Source organism: Aphelocoma coerulescens, chromosome 1A, assembly GCF_041296385.1.
Source record: "Aphelocoma coerulescens isolate FSJ_1873_10779 chromosome 1A, UR_Acoe_1.0, whole genome shotgun sequence".
Lineage (NCBI taxonomy): Eukaryota > Metazoa > Chordata > Aves > Passeriformes > Corvidae > Aphelocoma > Aphelocoma coerulescens.
The window spans coordinates 1,959,027-1,970,085 of record NC_091014.1 but is presented as its reverse complement, the minus strand read 5'-3'; the positions used below and the strand labels follow the sequence as shown (position 1 = coordinate 1,970,085).

General features: G+C 53.5%; 1 protein-coding gene across 2 annotated transcripts in view; it reads right to left on the bottom strand.

Moving 5' to 3' along the window:
• Positions 1 to 424: 424 nt before the first annotated feature.
• The window catches only part of NRF1 (nuclear respiratory factor 1), a 58,608-nt gene continuing 47,973 nt past the window's right edge, over positions 425 to 11,059 (bottom strand). For both annotated transcript variants that reach the window (XM_069003808.1, XM_069003809.1), the window contains one exon: positions 425 to 1,148. In XM_069003808.1, coding sequence (XP_068859909.1) covers positions 985 to 1,148 — 164 coding nt within the window. In that variant the 3' untranslated portion in view covers positions 425 to 984. The remainder of the gene's footprint in view (positions 1,149 to 11,059) is intronic.

Genomic DNA, 11,059 nt, shown 5'->3' with positions numbered 1-11,059 from the left:
CACTCCGGTCTAGAGCCACGAAACCGGGAAATAATAATAATAACAACAACAACAACAACAATAATAATAATAATAAAGAAGAAAAAAACCAAAAACAACCCCAAGGATCTAAAATGGCAGGTACAAGAGCAGAGAAGTAGGAACAGGTCTCCAGTGTGCACCAAGGGGAGCCGAGCGGGGCGCGGATCCTCCGGCAGGCGCGCGGCTCCTGGAAGAGCATCATCCCTTCGGGGGGGGCGGGGAGGTCGCCACCCCCCCCTGCAGTCACACATGCATTTTTTTTTTTTTTGTTATTTTAATTTTTTTCCCCCAAAAGAGGAGTCTTTTTTTCCAAACTTTTTTTTTTGTTGTTGTTTTCTTTTCTTCCTTTTGTGTTTTTTTTTTTTGTTTGTTTTGGGGTTTTTTTTGGGGGGGTAGGGGGGGGTTGTTGTTTTTTTTGTTTTTTCCGGGGTGGGTTTTTGGAATATAAAAGTCCATATTAAAATCTTTGATACCTAATTTGCTGCCGAGGGCGGGCCGTGCCCGGAAGGTGCCAGCGGGTGCTGCCGGAGCGGCGCTGGCCGAGGGTGTCCGTGCTGCCCCCCGGCCTCCTCCTGCTCGATCCCACGGGGGGGAAAACGGGGCATAAAGGGTCGCTTTATTTTCATTTTCTTTTCAACCTCCTCGGAATCAAAGTCCCATCACAATTTGGCTTCTCGCTCCTCCGAGAGCAGAGTGGCGCTAGAAAAATGCACTTGACACAACATCCTCTGCCAGGATTTGTTTTGTTTTTGTTTGTTTTGCTATTTTTCTCGTTTAAAAAAAAAAAAAAAAAAAAAAGACAAAAAAAAAAAAGATAAAAAAGAAAAAAGGTCAACAAAACCTTTTCGTTTCCGAAACTGGGAGACTCAATGCCACCTGATTGCATCTCTGGAGAGGCGTAAAAAAAACGAAGTCGCGTAAGAGACGAGGAGAATCGCCGCGATCCCGCTGCTCCGGGCGCCGTCACTGATCCAAGGTCACCACCTCCACCGCCTGCCCGTCCATGGTGACGGCAGTGTCCGCTATCCTCGTGGTCACCGGCGCCATCGCCACCTGCACGGGGCCGTTGCCTTGGGCCAGGCTGGTCACCACGGTCTGGTACATGCTCACGGGGATCTGCACGAGGCCTGCGGAGACAGAAGGGAGCAGGGGCGGCGTTGGGAGGGAGCGGAGCGGGAACGGCGGCCGGGAGGTCCCCGGGGGCTCGGGGGCTGCGTTCCTGCTGCTCTGGGGGGGGTTCTTTGGATGGCTGGAGCTCTCCTTGCCTGCAGGAGGGTCCTCAGCTCTATAGAGATGTGGAGCTGCTGGGGTAAATCCAGAGGAAGCCGCAGAGCTGCTCCCAGGGCTGGAGCACTGCTGGAGCCAGGATGGGAGAGCTGGGAATGTTCCCCTGGAGAAGGGAAGGATCCAGGGAGAGCTGAGAGCCCCTTGCAGGGCCTAAAGGGGCTCCAGGAGAGCTGCAGAGGGACTGGGGACAAGGGCTGGAGGGACAGGAGCCAGGGAATGGCTTCCCAGTGCCAGAGGGCAGGGCTGGGTGGGAGACTGGGAATTGGGAATTGCTGGCTGGGAGGGTGGGCAGGCCCTGGCACAGGGTGCCCAGAGCAGCTGGGGCTGCCCCTGGATCCCTGGCAGTGCCCAAGGAAAGGCTGGACATTGGGGCTGGGAACAGCCTGGCACAGTGGGAGGTGTCCCTGCCCATGGCAGGGCTGGCACTGGAGGGGCTCTGAGGTCCTTCACACCCAAAACATTCCATGATTCTATCCATGGAAAACCAGCAATCAAGAAGGACGCCAGCCCCCGCCCAGCTGTGTCCGTGCTGGATGAATGATTTGTGCCTTGGAGGCCTTGGTGTGGTGGATTTGCCCTCCCTGAAGCCACTGGGATGGGAGCAGGGATGGGATGGGGTTGGGATGAGTGGCAGCACCTTGGGGCCCACACCCCGGCGCTGTTGGGCTGCAGGCAGAGAGAATGAGGATGAGGAGGAAAGAAATGACATCATTTTTAGAGGAGGAACCCAAACCAGCCATGTTCTGGGATGGTGCAGCAGGGAGCTGCTCAGCCAAACCCGTCAGGCAGAGTTTTCCTGGAGGCAGGGATTGCTCCCACCCCAGAGCCCATCAGGGATCACCCACAGACACGGAACACACTTCCTACACGCGTTTTTCCACTTGATATGCCCAGAATTGGGAACTGCGGGGCTGAGGAAGGGATAAATTCGGCTTTTCCCATCCCCTGTCACTCTGCAGGTCACTCAAACACCTCCCCACCGGTGGCACAGGGGAGGATCCCATTGCTGTGCATCCATGAGCCCCATTACAGCCACTCCCCGACACAATTCCCTTCTTCCTGCTCCCTCTCCATCCCAGCCGGGTCCTTCTCCCCTCACGGGGAAGGGGCAGCATGGGACCAACAAGCCCTGGCCAAGCCAAACTGGCTCCTGGCACTGGTTCTGGGCTCTCACACGTGCACGGGACACACAAAACAGAGAGAGGAAAGCAAACCCCCTTCCTCAGCCCTTCCCCAGTCATGCATGAGTCCAGCAAAGTAGAAACACCTTTTCCCAAGGCTGGCTCAGCTGCAGGAGGGGACCAGAGGCCTCCAGGCTGAGGATGGAGCTGGCAAAGCTTTAGCACTGCAGTGCCAAAGGCGAGTCCTGGTGAGCCAGGAAACACCAAAGCGACAATGAAACGAGGCCCCTGAGGGTTGTTGTGATGTGAACAGCAGAAGGAGGTGGGAAAAATAGTGAGGAGCACTTGACAGAGCTGGGCAGGGGAAGGGAATGGCAAATCCTGCAGGCTGGGAGGAGAAACTTCATCGTTGTTCTCCGGTATTGTCCCTGCACCCACCTCCACCTGTGGCCTGGCCAAGGGAGATTTGGGCAAGCGAGATGTTTTAGACATTTCAGAAACTACCCACACCTCTACTGGGGATAAAACCAGCTTTTTGAGGTCAACAAATCCTTCCAGCAGCAGCACGGGATGGATGGCCAGCCCCCGCCACGACATCAGGTTCCTGAGCGAGGCTTTCCCGAAAAAGCAGCACAATCCCTGTGGGTTGAGGTGCAGGGAGCAGAGCTCTGCCCCACCAAGGGCACTTGTTTGGTAACACGAGGCAGCTCCGTGTCCTCGGATAACTCTCTGTGCAGACAGGAAAGCTTAGGAGTTAATCGTGCTGACCAGGTGGGTGACCCCAGCGCAGCCCAGAGCTCCTCCAACATCCCTCCCCTCAGGGTCCCAAAGCGCTCCGTGGGCTGGGAAGTGTCCTGATCCCCCAGCCGGAGGGGTTGTGGCCACATTCACCAAGGCCAGCCATGGAATTGGTTCCCAGGTTGGTTGATCAGCACTGGCTGCCATGAACGGCGCAGGGTCAGGAGGAGGTTCCCAGCTCCCAGGGCGCTTTCTGGTCAGTGGGAATTTCAGGCAACAAAACGAATGAGAAAAGAGAGCTCAGGCTCAGCCCTCCTGAAGAAAATCTCCTCGCAGACCCCTCAGGAGAACACAGCACATCCCAGTTTAAGCAGGACCTGGGGATCTGGCCTGGGATGCACCTCAAATCCCCGCTCCAGACCAACAAGCCAACTAAGCCCTTTGGGTTACTTGGGTTGTTAACCCGGAGCAGATCAAATGCCACATGGGCAACCCACGGAGCAGAGCCACCACCACCCCCTGGGCCACAGACCACGCGACGTCGAAGCCACGATCCCTCCACGCTGTCCAAACGTGCCAAACCCGGGTGCTGGTGAGCCCTGAACACCCAGCTTGGGTATTTGGGAAGGATGAGTTAATTCAGACAAGGCTTGGCCGAGCCCGGCCACCTCTCGGAGCGCGCGGAAGAGCGGGGAAGTGTCAGCGAGAGACGGTGCCGCGCAGATCCCTTTCTGCATGGGATTAACGCAAATCGCCTCAGCAGATGACGTAGCGGCCCTTCCTGCCAGGGGTGGTAACAAACCAAAGGAGGAGAGGGCTGGGAAGTCTGCTGTGCATTAGAGCCGAGCTGATCGCCCTTGGGAGAGAGACGATTAAACCGCTGAGATGCTGTAATCAGGTCTGGGATTGGCCCCGCGCTGCATCTGCTCAGACCTGCACCCTGATTAGCCCTAATCTAGCTGGCATATGTTAATCTAAAGCATGGATTTCAGACCCTTTCAATTGTATTAAAAACAGGAAATCCATTAGACAAAAAAAAAAAAAAACCAAAAACCAAAACCAAACCCAAACCAACTTTTCTCGAGTCTTTGAAAAATACATTTCTGCAAAAGAAATGGAGCTGGGCTGGGGAGCGCTGCGAGGAACGGGGCAGGCAGGGAAATGGGATCCCACTGGGTCCTGTGGCTGCTCAGACCGGCTCCTGTCTGTCACAGAGAGGTGATGGAGCACACACAGAGCAGCACAAACCGTGGCCACGGGCTCCCAGGAAGATGCAACCAGGCTGTGACTTTGCTACCCCTCTCTGAATCCACCCAGAAAGCCCCTCCTGTCCTTGGCAGGGGTGAGGAGCCAGCTCTGGCCAGCTGGGCACAAGGACAACATCTAGAGAGGCAGCTGGGACAGCACCAGCTCCTGCCACATCCCAGAGAAAGACATTTTTTGGTGGAGGATCAGCTGGATTTGGTAGGAAGGAGGGTCCGGCATGGCCGGTGACAGCCGTGGGGGAACGGGGAGGACACGAGAGTGGCCAAGGGAGGAGAAGAACCATGGAAGGCCTTAGGGGTTGAAATGGCCACCATGAATCGGGATTGGAGGCGATTGACTCGGAGGTGGCTGTGGTTGGACTCGAATGCTGGGTCAGACAATGTTTGCAGCTGCATTTCAGCTGGGGGACTGTGATGGGCCAGAGGAGAGAATGAAACTTCTGCTGCTTCAGCAGGGAAGAGGTCTCAGCTTAGGCAAGAACAAGGGTAAAGGTCAGGCTCTGCCCGAGACCAGAGAGACACGGGATTCAGAGGCGAAAAGTTACACCATGTCTGATAAAGAAATCTCACCTGGCACGGAGCATAAGAACACCTGTTCTGATCCTAAATTGCAGGTGACTCCATTAAACCACCCCAAAGGGCTTGAGGGGAGAAGGTCGGGTGGGTGGAATGATTCAGTGCCCGGGGAACTGGGGTCAAGCATCAGAAATGCCCTGGACATCTTGGGACTGTTGGACGCTCAGGGAGCCGAGATCATCAGTGTCAGTTTCTGCCTGGCTTTAACACCTCCTCAGCCTTGAGATCAAAGCTAGTGCAGCATGGACAAGGCTTTAGCTTCAGCTTCATTCCCAGTGCTGCAGGATACGGAATATTGTCCTGCTCAGGGACACAAGACACCCTGTCTTCTTCCTGGTATCTCAGGTTGAGTCCTTCCTTATCTCCCATTCAGTGAAAAGAGGCTCAGGCCAAGGAATCATGGAATGGTTTGGGTGGGAAGAACCTTAAACATCACCCAGTGCCACCTCCTGCCATGGGCAGGGACACCTCCCACTGTCCCAGGCTGCTCCAGCCCCAATGTCCAGCCTGGCCTTGGCCACTGCCAGGGATCCAGGGGCAGCCCCAGCTGCTCTGGGCACCCTGTGCCAGGGCCTGCCCACCCTCCCAGCCAGCAATTCCCAATTCCCAATCTCCCATCCAGCCCTGCCCTCTGGCACTGGGAAGCCATTCCCTGGCTCCTGTCCCTCCATGCCTTGTCCCCAGTCCCTCTGCAGCTCTCCTGGAGCCCCTTTAGGCCCTGCAAGGGGCTCTCAGCTCTCCCTGGATCCTTCCCTTCTCCTGCCTGGACACCCCCAGCAGCTCCACATCCTTCTGCTGTTGGGGTCCCCAAAGCTGGACACAGCTCTGCAGGTGGGGTCTCTTGACAGAGGTGGACAATCCCCTCCCCTGACCTGCTGCCCACGCTGTGGGATGAGCCATGGACAGAGTTGGCTTTCTGGACATCTGCCCATGTGGCTCCACATCCAAATGCCACGAGACCGAATAAACCTGGCTACCTCATCCCAGGCGTGAGGCAGTCACAGCAGGCATGGATGGAGGATGGGCTGGAACAGCAGCACAGGTCCCACCACCACAAAGTCCTGTCAGGGAGGAGACCAACCCAAGGCAGCCTGGGACAAAGCTCTGTCTGGACTGGGAGCATCGAGCTGGGGTCTGGCAGCAGATGGAATGAAGAGCCTTCTGCCATGAGTCTGTGAGTGTCTGGCATGCTCTCTTTATGGCAGCAGTGGGAATTTGCAGCTGGACGAGGTTCTGCAAGCCTTGGAACGCACCCGGGAGCAGAGAGGTCTTGGCTGACACCAAAATGGGAGTTGTGTCAGCAACCTGGTTGGACAATATGGACATTCAATACAGCATCCTGAAAGCTTCTTGTGGAATCTCCAAAGCCGTGTGGAATGGCTGGGAGGAATGGAATAGTGTGTAGTTCACACTGCCAGTCACCCATGCAGTGAGGGATGTCCTCTTGGCTTGACCCTCTACATCACGGGAAGGTTGAACGGCAGGACCTCACAGGAAACCTTTTCCACGTGGGGCTCAAACGGGAACTCAAGACAAAGTCCTGGAGGATGAGGAGGCAGGAACCAGCCCAACTCTTGACCAGACAACAGCAACCACTGTCACCAGGTTGAACGTCACCACAAGAACAGAAAAAGCTTTTTCCTTCAAAAAGTACAAAATCCTCTTCTCTGGCAGCATCGATGACAACATCTAGGAATGATCAGAGAGCTGATCTCCTGCCAAGGCAAACTCCCACGGGAACAGCCCTTGGAAGGGGAGGGAAAGGCAGTGGAGAAGCATTCCCATGGGGCTCCTGCATCAGGGAGCCAGGAGCCCTGGGCAAGGCCCAGCCCTGCGGTACCGAGCCAGGATGACCCCAACAAGAAGGGGGAGACAGTGCCAATGTCTCAACAGCCTCCCCTGTGCTTGAGGGGAGAATCCAAGAGTGGAGCCCTTACCTGAGGGGAGCTCATGGCTCTACAGGCCATGACACCACAGGAAACACTGCTGGGCACAGAGGAGTAGGGACACAGGTCTGGAGTCGCGAGGCAGCACAGAACTATTGCTCTTGGGAGTGCTTTTGTGGGACAAAAAGGAAAATGCACAAGGACTTGAGCGATCCCCTTGGAGCTCCTCAGAGAGCACAGGACGTGATCTGGTTCTTGCAAGGCAACCTCATCGTATGAAAACCCAGCACCTCAGCTGAGAGCTGCAGGTGCCCCTCCAAAAGCTGGTGCTGCTGTTGGGAATCCAGTGGCTCCAGAGGCCAAGGCTGACACTTCTTGCTCTCTTCTCCTGGACACCAAAGGAGGAAGTGCTGCAAGCTGTGAGCACTGCAGAGCCAGGAGTGAGTGGCCTCACAAGTCCCAATGGAAAAGGCTAAAAAAGAGCGGAATTTTCCACTGACTTTCTCAGCCGTTGATGTCCAGCTCGTTCAGAGGACTTTGTTTCCATCAACACTGAGGGGAAACCAGAGCAAACTGTGCTGAGCACCATCCCACCAAAGCCTTTCACAGTAGATACTCCTGCAACTTCTCCTTCCCCTCCTCTGGAGGCAGGGGCTGAGGAATCCAGCTGAAATTCCTGTGCTCAGGAATGCACTACAGGGCCGTAGCGATGGAAGAGTTCTCATCAATGGTTCCAAACGAGTAGATTTTAATACACACACACACAAAAATCAAGCCAGAGGACCTCCAAAAAATGAAATGTTTGCCCTCGGTGGGCAGCACAACGAAAGGGCACTGGGCATGCTTTGGTCTGCATTCCTAGGTGTAAATACATCAAGGCTGGTGCAGGTAAGTAGGGAATGATCATCTTTTCTGATTGTCTTTTCCCCAGTAAGACATGAGCTTGAAGAACAGCACGGAAACCTGCACTTAGGAGGTGGGAAAAATCCCAGACAACAGCTAATCATGATGTTGGTGACGCTCCGGAGCAAAGCCTTCCTCACTGGAGGTCTTTTAGAGGTGGGTGAAGAGCAAGAGGGGCTGGTCCTACAGAACCAAAGACCTTTCCTGTCCTCACCAACTGCAGTTTTGGAGACCATGAGGAGGGTTCCTGCCAGCACTGCTCAGCACAAACATTAGAATGTCCCACAGTTGATTTCTGTTAGATGTTTCCTTTGACTGGGAAGCTGGTTTGCGAAGATTTCTGGAAAATACCCTCCTGACCAGCTCCCTTCTGGGGGACTGACTCGAGCGGCCTTCAAGAGGTGGGGGAGGACAATCAGTGGGCACGAGGGTGTATTTTCAGGAAGATAAGCCAGCTGTCTAACGAGTTCCAACCACAGCAGCTGAAAGAAGAGCTCTCAGAGTCAGGTGTTACCCTGACAAATCCTGAACTGCCAAACTAAACGTGTCCCTTAAGGCACGAGGTGTTGACACGACACCATGGAAGGGATTTCACCCAGAAATAAAGCATTTCAGGAATCCCACCACACTCAGCAGTGACAGAGGAGCAGAAGACATCTCTCAGCACGGACACTTAGTTAAAGATAAGATGAACTGAAAGCTCAGCCCCCCATCTCTCACCCCCTCAACTGCAAGAGCATCAATGATTAATCAGACCTCTCTTAGGATGATATTTGGAAGGATTTTTCCCATCAGAAATAGCTCAGTGCCCCATCCCTGGAAGTGTCCAAGGTCAGGCTGGACGGGACTTGGAGCAACCTGGGACAGTGGGAGGTGTGGGTGGAACTGGGTGATCTTTGGTCCCTTCCAACCCAAACCAGTCTGGATTCTGTAATACTGACAAATCACAAAATCCCCATGCAGTGATTTAAGCTCTGAGAGCTTTCCAGGCTCTCAAGTCACAGCTCTGCCCTACAGAACCTCTGTGCCAGTCCGTTCAAAACACAAAGATTTTTTTTCCACCGAACGATAATATGCAAAAGGCTGCAGTCTTCACTCAAGATCCTCCATCACCTGTCTTTTCAGGAGCTACTCTGGTCAAAACCCCAATAAGGAACAATTTAATGAGGCACCTGAAGCTTTGAGAGCAAAGTTGAGTCAATTAATTTACGTCATAGCCTTGACTTATCCTTCAAACGGAAGGCAAATGCAGGAGATAAGATACAACATTCCCACCCACAGCTGCACGGGATGCAGCCCTGGAGTCACTGCCTCCTCCCCATGGTCACATCTCAGCCTCTCTGACTGTCCCTGGGGGTCACCTGCCTGCTTAATAGTCAGTGGCTTGTTCTTTCCTGAGCTTTTCAAGGAATGGCTGGATGTGGCACTCGGTGCTCTGGGCTGGGGGACAAAGTGGGGATCGGGCACAGCTCGGACCCGATGATCTTGGAGATCTTTTCCAACCTAACGGATCCAGCCTGTGATTCTTTGGCTCCTCTGGATCTGTTGCAAGGAGTTTCCTTCTCTGCTCCTTCAGGGCAACAGGAGCTGCTGTCTCAGTGACCCATAAAGCCACTGGTTGATCCGGAACCTCCTGCCCGGCACCACCGGAATGGGACCGGTCAGGATGCAACACCACATTTACATGGCTCGTTCTTCCTCCCACTCAGCTTCAGCAAAATGATGGTATTTTGCATCAAGGTGGTGTTTTAAATAAAATCCAAGCATCCAAACTTGAGGTTTATCTCCAAATCTTGGTCAGGGACCAGCCTTCCTTCCCTAGCTGGGAGCACCAGCATCTTTGGGACATCCCTGTTTTCTCCCTCCCTATGAGGAGGGAAGGGCCAGGCCTAGCCACGATCTGAAACATCTTTGGCTCAATCTCCCCTATTTCTTCCAGCTCTTCTGGGGGGCTTTGAGTTTTTGGGGTTTATTTTGGATGTTTAGGGAGTTTTGGGACTTCTTTTAAGGTTGCTTTACTTTGAGACAAAAACCACACAGCTGGAGTTCCTGATTTACAAGAATTGTCTCCTCTGGAGCCTCAGCGCTTCCATGGAAAGAGGAAGATCCCAGTGAGCCAACCTGGTGCCCAGACTCTTCCCTGGCACAGCAAAGGCCCACAGTCTCCAGCAGTGGTGATAAACCATGCCATGTGCCATGGACCTCTGTCTTTGCAGCGAGGACAGTCCCAGGAGGAAAAAAACTTGCAAGGATTTTCAACATTGGAAACAATCCGAAATCCCAGGTTTTCCGTTTCATCCTCATTTTGATGGAAAAACTCAAAAGAAAAGGATGCTGGGGAAAGAAGCACAGCAGCAGTTCGCTCTCCTGGATTAGCTCCACACCTTTTGCTTTGTCTTACCTGAAGCCACCTGTCCCCCACTCCTCTCCCCTTCATGGGGTGAATTTAGAGCTGGAGAACCAGGCCTAGACATCACCTGAGGCAGAATTAAGCTGTGCTTGTTTAAGCTCAGTCCTCACCTAGACTTGGCCCTCTATGCTGGGTCTCCAGGGCATGGCACCTTAAACTGGAGTGGATTTGGCATTTAGGAGAGGTGACAAACACAGGGAATGTCTCTGCCTGTGGGAAGGGAGGCTTTTACTGGACTCCAGGGCTGGAAGCTTAGAGAATAACCTGTCTAAGCCTCCGTGATGAGCTGGCTTTGGCGTGGACACACCTGAGAAGATTAGAAGTCTATCGTGGTCGATCATCTCTACACGAAACACAGATAAAAATAGAGGGAGTCCAGCAAGCCCTAAGGCCTGCTCCCGTTGGGCTTTGCTTCCCCCACGACCTGCTGGGTGTTAATACAAAACATGGGGCAGCCAGGGGTTATCTGTGCCAAGTGTCTCAGGCAGTGGGGAGAGGAAACACCTACGGGTAAACCAGTCTGGTCCTCCTCTCAGGAATCAGGTGTTAAACCCATGAACGAGGTTCTGAACAGTCACCTAAAAGGGATCCCTGTCAGATTTTGCCATAAATATTTTGCTGACTGCCCTGTTATGCTTTTAACATCCCCAGGGGCTCTCCCAGAGGAAGAACTGAGACTGATTCTTATCCTGCTTTTTTAAACAGCTTTTAGTGTCCTCTGTTCTCTATATGGTTTTATTAATGGCTACTGTGCAAAGCAAGGCAGGGCTTTGCTAAATTTACTAAAATACCTACAATTAAAAACCTAAAATTACTAAAATATTTTATTACCTGAATGATACAAGTCCATTT